Below are 8,852 nucleotides of genomic sequence, written 5' to 3'. Positions count from 1 at the left end.
ACATACACACACGCAGAATAATGCCCCCCTCGTCTTCACCCCCCCTACATAAAATAAGAGAGCCACACAGCCTGCACATCCCCTGGTGATCCAGTGGTTGATTATTAAGGTCTGGTGCAGACCTTACTAATCATTCCTTACAGCTGGAGCTCAGAACTGTCAGAGCTCCGGTCGAAAGGAATAACTGGGTGCCATAGCTGACGGGAGCAGCTATGCGGTCTGCATCTGACAGAGATGTTCCCACAAGTCGGGTGTGGCGTACCTAACTTCACAGCTGGATGCGGGACGAATGGTATCGGTTTAAAGGCTGGAATTGGCCCGCGGGCTAGTACTTTGAGACCCCTGGTTTAGGGGGTTGCACCCCAGAGTCTTTCCTTCCTTTAGTTGGTAATAGACCAGCTTTTTCGTCTGTGTACCATCAACATCAGGTGTAGGTTTTGGCTATTATTTTTAAAAAGCTGCTAGTAACTTATTTACTATTTTGCACTTTTATCCATGTAGCCCCTGTCAGCTCCTACATGCTTAGCTGGGTGATTTAAATCTGATTTCTCTTTGGTTTATTAAGGGACACATGATTCTTGAGCAACTGGGTTATACTGCCGCCTACAGGAGAATTGTACTGTGGAAACTAAACTGTTGGCCAATACTTTTTATAACTCCTCCCTTAGCTAGTATGTTTTTTTTTCTAGTGTTCTAGAAGGATGGACACTGATCTCAAAAATGCTAGGGAAATTCTTGAAACAGTTATGCTGGTGAATTCGGACAAGTCTTGCTAATTGTGTAGTCTCCACCAGTGTAGCCAATGATCACCGATTTATCTCAGTGGGCATGGATTCTCCTAATGATATTGATACTGGGCTCCGCAGGGGGAGTCTGGAAGTACCCTCTGTGTGCTGGGTCCCGCTTAGTGCTTTCCAGGCTAAATTCTGGTTTGTCACTGTGGTGTGCTTTCCAGGTCAAGAGCCTTGGTGATGCGTTGCTTGAAACTGTCTCTACAGACTTGCTTTACAATGTTAGTGGCTGTGACTTCAGGGGTTGTCTTGGGATTATTATGCAGATTTTAAATTTCTCCCCTATCCTCTCCAATAGCATGGAAGGTCACTGTCAGCAAGGTTCATCAAACTAAGTGGAGTGTCACCCTTCATGTCCTCACAGAAAGCAACGGGAAAGCATCTCCCTGCTACTGCTCCAGTCTTGTGGGTCCAGGTCTGTGTTCAGTTCTTGCTGCCCACCTACAGTGGTACTTGGTCTGTTGGGCTTTACTTCTACCAGCTGCCCAGATTATGTGAGTGCCAAGACCTAGCCTCCCATCTTGAGCCTGCTAGTTGCCTATCGCCATTGCAGTTTCACCATGTCTGAGGTGGCGAATGGGATTGTGGGTCATCCCAGCAGTCTTCCTGTGGGTCCTGCTCTGTGTGCACCGCATCCTTTTGAATGTGGGGACCTTCACAGTGTAGAGTCCTGTTTGCCCCTGCTGCTGACCTTGGCCCTCTCTTCAGAGGCCTTGTCAAAGGAGGTTCTGTACCCATTGAGGGGGGGAGGGGTCCCTTTGTCCTCCGTTCTGACACTAGAGGTTTTTAAACATGGAATAGTATATAGAAATGGAGCAAAGCTGCATAGGTCAGCATCAGTAGGTGGTGGTGGGGGTGCCTACAGAAGAATCTGATTGGACATGAAAGAATCACTTAAGGGTACTGCTTTATCTGCATCTATTTTCAAATCCAATTACGACTGTGCCTAATTTTCACACTATATGGAGGCCAAATATGATCAGAACTGTAGAGCTCAAGCAAATTTTCAGCTGCGATGCACCAGATTATCACTGTGTACTTGAAAGTTTTGACATTTTACCAACTATGGGAAAAACAATTGTTCAGATTGTAATTAGAATATTGCTATCCTTAACAGACAGTACCTCCCACGGAATCCATGTCCAACTCCTCAATATCACCATCAGATGCCTCCACCTCATTCAGACACAGTGGAATTCTACCAGAGACTTTCTACGGAAACTCTTTTCTTTATCTTCTACTACCTGGAGGTATGATAAGTCACAATTTTAAATAATTGCAATTAGTACTGAAATGCTTTTTTCCCCCCACACATATATTATAAAAGGCAAATATTTAATATTGTCACTGGTAATATCTGAACTTTTGAGCATATTTAGTAACACTGTGCTGTCAACTAACCTATAGCAAGCCAGTTTACTGTAATACGGTCTGCTTTATTGGATATTGTGCAGTACTGGATTTTGCACAGAAATTCTCCCATAACCCCCACTGCTACCTGTTTTGAGAGATTTTAATTCCATTCTTTAATTGCTTCTTTTTAGTGGAACAGATAAACACACATACACACGCGCGCACACACATACAAGCTTTCGAGAGTGAACCTCTCTTCTTCAGGTCAGAAGATTGCTTCTGACCTGAAGAAGAGAGGTTCACTCTCGAAAGCTTGTCTTTTATATATTTTGTTAATCCAATAAAAAAGGTATCATTGCACACTGCAATACTGCATTTTTGTCTTTTTTGACATCTTGTCTACTGGACTAATACGGCTTACCATATTACCATACTTATATTTGTGTGTGTGTGTTTAGGGCTGGTAATGATTAAAATTTACTTACTTATGTGTGTCTGGGAACCAGATGTGAACTGGCCTGAGAGGAGGATCAGGATGTCCAGAATGTTGAATGGCGGCTGATATAGTGCCTGAGGCTGCCGCCATTCAACATACATTCTGGACATCCTGATCCTGATTCTTCCGCACCCCTAAATAAAAGCTATACAAAACTTCCAAAGCAGACACGTCATTTGGGAAAGAGATACCCATAAAAGTGCCAGACATGTATGGCAAGTGCATATTAACATATAAACTAGTGTACGTTAGGTAGGTATGAGCCATCTGTGTAGGCCATTTAAATCAGCAACCATATATTCAGAACCAAAAGAGAAAGAGATAGTGAAGAATAAAGAAAAGGAAATGTTTTTTGGGGTTTAGTTGCACTTTTCATTGACTGTAACACAAATAGTTTTGTTTCTACCTGTTAAATTAGATTTATCTCTCATCTATTCCCAATATTAGTTGGACAGAAGCCTTGAAGCATTCTGAAAAGTAATTGTTCAGTTCAATAAGAGTTCATGATTGAGTACATCATATCCCCTGGTCCTCTTTGATTCCCAGGTGCTCTACAGCCAAAAGCCCCCGGAAGTAATTATAGGTTAACTGTTGTAGTATGACTGGCCTAAGACAACTTATTGAAATTGGAATATTACCTGTTCATGGTATCAAATCGAGGCGGGTCTCTGTATCAGGTGGCTGCTGCTGGGTCCTCGCACCTGAGGCCCCTGTGCTGCCCCAGTATTTGCCTGGTAGTTCCGCCACTGCAGGTAACGAAGGGAATGGGGAGGAGTCCGTTGACGTCACGGACATCGACGTCAACGGATTCCTCCCTCCTTCCCTTCGTTACCCATCACGGACAACTACATCACCCGTCTCCTCCCCCCTTCCCTTTGTTAGCCAAAAGAGCCACTCGGGGAGGTGGGGAGGAGTCCGGTGACGTCGATGTCCGTGACATCAACGGATCTCCGATGGAAGCCGGACGGAGAGGTGAGTACTTCTTTAAACTAGCTATAAAAGACAAGCCCCCTCCCCCAGTACCCGTTCAATAACAATCTGAGCGACAGGCCACCAGGGAAGGGAATGTATGCCGACATGAGTATAAGCGAGGAAAAGAAAATTACGGTAAGTATGATAACAATTTTCCCAATTCCTGGCTCAACTCATGTCGGCATACCTACGGTATATAGCAAGCAAACTCCCTCATGGGCGGGTAAAAAACACTATAAAAACCACACAACATCACACCCATGTGCTGCAAAGTAAAACAAAATTATTGCAACAGAGCAGAGGAAAGTACGCCTGAGCCAAAGTTGGCCCACCTGGACGCTGCCACGTCCAATTTGTAGTGCCGTACAAATGTGTTCTGCGAAGACCACCTCGCGGTCTTGCATATGTCCTCGATTGAAACCTTGGCGTATGATGCCCAGGACGTGGACACCCCTCATCGAGTGCGCACGAACTTCTACTGGAGGAGTAAGGCCCTGACTAGTATATGCTGATTTGATCTTTGCTTGAATCCAAGTAGACAGGATCTTTGGTGATGCCTCCAAACCTCTCCTTGCCCCTCTAGGCAGTATGAATAACCTATCGGACCTGCGGAAGCCACTAGTCCTCTGTAAATATTCCCTTAACAGGGCAACTAGATCCAGAGCGAGTAACTGGTCCACCCCTGCACTTTGCTGCAGATTCTCACAGCCGGGCAAGATGATCTCCCAATCTGAATGGAAGGCAAAGGCAACCTTTGGCCTAAAGTCCGGAGATGGCCTTAAGATCACCCTGTCCTCTAAAAGGATACAAAACGGCTCTTTATAAGATAGCGCAGCCAGCTCCGAAACACGTTTAACCGAGGTTATGGCTATTAGGAAGACAAGCTTTTGCGTAAGACTCCGTAAGGATGGGCCGCCAAGGCCCTTAAGACCAGGTCCCAGGATGGGTAGAGTGGCCTCATAAACCTGCGGAGAAGAGGGTTGTCTGCCCACTTTACGCCTGTAAAGGCCGACAAAGCCGATATCTGGGCTCTCAAGGACTTGTATGCCAGTCCAATATCTAATGCTGATTGTAGGAAACTCAATACATTTCACAGCTGAGCCTGTAAAGGCGGGAATCCATTCAGCTGTGCGAATGAAATAAATTTCTCCCAAATCCGGGTATAGGTGGCATTGGTAGACAGGCCTCTTGATTGTAACAAAGTGCTGATCACCTGGCTTGACAAACCCTGGGTCCGCCATCTCGAGGATTCAGCAGCCATGCTGCCAGATGCAAGCGCTCGGGATTGGGATGTTGCCACTGCCCCTGGAGCAGGAGGTCGTCCTTGCTCGGAAAGAACCATGGAGGTACCACCGCCATCTGTTGCAACAAGGTAAAATTAGGATCATCCGACTCCCGTCTCGCTGAATCTTCAGTAATACCTTGAGTGCTAACGGTAGGGGAGGAAAAAGATATGCCAGAGGGAAGTCCCATATCATGGAGAATGCATCCTGGGCTATCGCTTCGTGACAGTTGTGCCTGGACACAAATCTCGGCACCTTGGCATTCTACCGAGTTGCCATAAGATCGATCAGTGGAGTTCCCCATTCCCGGAACACAGGTTGCAGGTATCTTGCGTTCAACTCCCACTCCCCGTCGTTCGGGAACACTGCTCAGATGATCCGCCAGTGTATTGTCTACCCCGGGTAGGTAGGCTGCCGTCAAGGCATGCACATTCGTCTCGGCCCACGAGAAGATCTCGTTCGACAGACACAGCAGGGGCAGGCTCCTGGTCCTGCCCTGCCTTATGATGTAAGAGACAGCTGTCTTGTTGTCCATCACCTTGACTTGTTGGTGTTAAAGTAAAGGTTCAAAGGCCCTCAGAGCCAGCGAGGCCGCCTTCAATTCCAACCAGTTGGACTGTGTCGACACCGGGCCTTCCCATCGACCCTGGACCTGATGTCCCATACAGTGAGCTCCCCATTCCTGCAGGCTGGCATCTGTAGTCAGGGTGATCCAGGTACCTAGCCCTAGAGGTAGCCCTTGAGAGAGGCACGGGGAATGCTTCCACCAGTATAACTTGCCCCGCATTGCCGAAGGCAGAATTATCTTCTGTCCCAAAGCTGCGTGGTTCCACTGCCGCAGAAAACAAGTTTGGAACTGCCGCATGTGCCATCGCGCCCATTGCACCACTGGGATACATGAGGACATCATCCCTAGCAGAACCATACATTCCCTGGCCTGCAAGGTCCGTACAGTGATAACTTTGCCGACACAGGCGGAAATCTCCGCCCTGCGCCGCACTGGAAGAAATACTCTGTTCGAAGTCCAAAATGACCCCTAAATATTCCATCCACTGAGTCGGGACGAGATGACTTTTCTTGGCATTGGTTAGCCACCCGAAGCGGGAGAGGGTCTCCAGAACCAAATCGCGGTGGACAAGTAGAGCCTGGCTCGAATTCCCCCAATACCAGGATGTCGTCCAGGTAGTGGAATACTTTGACTCCTTGGAGCCGCAGCAGTGCTATAACTGCTACCAACATTTTTGAGAAAGTCCGTGGAGCTGTTGACAGGCCGAACGGCAGGGCCCGAAACTGAAAATGATGTCCCGCTATCGAGAATCGGAGATATTTCTGATGACAATCCGCTATTGGCACATGGAGATAAGCATCCTCTAAATCCACGGATATCAACCATTCCCCTCGCTGAACCACCGAAATAATGGTCTGGACAGACTCCATCCTAAATGGGCTCACGTGAATAAAGGCATTTAACTGATTTTAGGTTGAGGACCGGCCGGTAGCCTCCTGTTGCTTTCTTCACTAAAAAGATGGAGTAAACACCTTGACCCCACTCTCCCCGGGGCACCAGGGCAATTGCCTGTTTGGCCAATAACTGCAATGTAGTCGAAGCAATTTTTTCTTCAACCGCTCTCGCGGCACAAGAGTGCTTGCAAAACATGGAGGGGGAAGACTGTTGAACGATATGCGATATCCGCTGCTGACAATAGTCTTGGCCCAGGAATCCCTTATCTCCGCCACCCAGGTGTCCCTGAAGGCCAAGAGTCTCGCACCTACAGGGGCAACCTGGGTGCGCGTACCTTCAAAATTGTTTGTAGCTTTGGCCGCTTGACCGGATTTAGCCTTAACATCTCGCAAGAGAGACGACTGAGCCCCTCTCCATTGGGGCCTCGAAAACTGTCTCCCGTGCCTGTATGCCCGCGCATCTCTGAATCTCTGTGAGCCTTGGCTAGGCCGAAAGGGCTGCTGCTTCCGTCTAAATCCCTGTGGAAGGAGGCCTGACTTGCCTCTAGTCACCCTCTTAATAGCTTCCTCCAATGTATTCCCAAATAGATTTTTCCCATCATACGGAATAGAACACAACGCCTGTTTGGAGGCCGCATCCGCCGTCCAATGCCGTAGCCATAATGCTCGCTTTGCCGTCACCGAATGCCCCATCAACTTCGAAGAAAGGCAAACTAGGTCAATTGAAGATTCGGCAAGAAAATCCACAGATTCAGCTCCTGTATGGCCGGCAGTATCCGAGTGCTTTTGAATCCCGACTTAAGAGCGGCATCCATATTGGACACACAAACCTTCAAGGCTTTTGAAAGTGAGGTCAGTGCTAAAGCGGGGCGCAATGCCCACCCAGCCGAAGAATATATATTTTTCAAATCTGCATCTATACGGCTGTCCATCACATCTTTGAAGGCCACTGAGTTGTCCAGTGGAAGGGAAATGTGGCGCGCCAGTCGTTGCAATGCTGCATCAACCACAGGTGGTGTGTCCCAAAGTGCTGTGTCTACTGTATTGAGAGGGTAGAGCTTCAGGAAGCGATTCTGGAAATTTAACTTCCGATCCGGGTGCTCCCAATCCTCTCTAATGAGATCCTTAACCTCTGGCATAACTGGGAAGGTAGGGCCTTCTCGTTTCAGGTCCGGGAAATACTTAGGAGCCTCCTTTGGTGGTTCAGCTCCTTCCCATTCTATGGTCTCCTTGATAGCCGTGATGAAGGGCTTAACGAGGCTAAAATCAAAAGAAAGGAATTCCTGCCCCTCTGGGATGGAGGAAGCGTCTGAGAACACCTCCCCCTCATCCGAAACATTCACCGGCCTAGAGCCTCTAGGCTGTGCTGCGGTGTCCTGAGAGGTTGATGCCACTGCAGGAAGTAAATCTTGCAGACTGTCCTTCACAGCTTGATGAATATAAGACCTAATCTCCAATGAGTCCGTCTCTTTGTCCCTGGCCACCTCTTTAAGGCATGCCCGACACACCATTTTCCCTGGGGGGACTGGTAAAGAACATGACCAGCAGGAACCTGGTGGGAAGTCCTGACCGTTAGCCGGAGGGGAAGCAGGTCCTGCATGCGATCTATGCTTATGGCGCTGTGGCGAACGCTCATGACATGAATCCGAGGTGGACGAGCGTCTCCTATCCTTGCGCTTCCTAGATCTCTTATGCCCAGGGCTCTTACTCCTGAAAGACAAACAAATATTAAAAAATATCCGTTCATCATGCCACTCTTTTACTTTGTTTTCACATGCCATTGTTGCCTCCCTACCTTTCAGTAGTTTGCAGTGCGTCAGAAACTGGACGAGGGGAGCTCATGATACTGCAGATTGCTGAAGAGAGAGACGGAAGGAAGTATAGTACAGCGACCAGCCCTCACAATCCCCCAATATACCAAAACAGAGAGACTCACCAACAGATAGACAGGACGCCACACACAGCCGCAGCACGAGGATCCAGAGAAGCAGCTGACCAGGCAGGATACAGCGTGTCCTGCCGAGCTATAAATCCCCAGCGCTGCCTGCTGATAGGAGCATCCGAATTTCGGCTGCGAACGCTCCGACTGCGCCTGCGCGGCCGCTAGCGTCCCGCTTTCCCCATAGCAATCCACGCGATTGCGCAGATTCCGGGTCTCAGGCGCCTGCGCAGAAGGGATCTCGCCGCTACACTCGCGGGAGAAGGAAGATGGGAAACGAGACACCATAGCTCCCCTCCACAACCCCGCATCACGGGCACCCGCTCCCAAGGAGATTTACTGCCAGCGGATGGGTCTTCCAAGCTCGGGAGAGGCTGAACCCAGCTGGGAGATGGCAGGGAGGATCCATGAACACTGTGGCCTGGAGCGAGGAAAAAAAGACAACGGGTACTGGGGGAGGGAGCTTGTCTTTTATAGCTAGTTTAAAGGTGGTCCTGTGGGGTCAGGGGGGAGGAGCTGACCCGTAGGTATGCAGACATGAGTTGAGCCAGGAAATA

At 48.7% G+C, this 8,852-nt stretch overlaps 1 protein-coding gene across 1 annotated transcript in view; it reads left to right on the top strand.

The window, feature by feature from the left end:
• CNOT3 (CCR4-NOT transcription complex subunit 3) overlaps positions 1 to 8,852 on the top strand; it is a gene marked incomplete at its 5' end in the record, with an annotated part of 216,828 nt that overhangs the window by 185,746 nt on the left and 22,230 nt on the right. The window contains one exon of the mRNA XM_018572047.1: positions 1,909 to 2,041. Coding sequence (XP_018427549.1) covers positions 1,909 to 2,041 — 133 coding nt within the window. The remainder of the gene's footprint in view (positions 1 to 1,908; positions 2,042 to 8,852) is intronic.

The sequence above is a fragment of the Nanorana parkeri genome, unplaced genomic scaffold (assembly GCF_000935625.1).
Source record: "Nanorana parkeri isolate BGI_ZX_2015 unplaced genomic scaffold, ASM93562v1 scaffold1915, whole genome shotgun sequence".
NCBI lineage: Eukaryota > Metazoa > Chordata > Amphibia > Anura > Dicroglossidae > Nanorana > Nanorana parkeri.
Note: the sequence above shows the minus strand (reverse complement) of the source record. Positions and strands in the feature narration are given on the sequence as shown.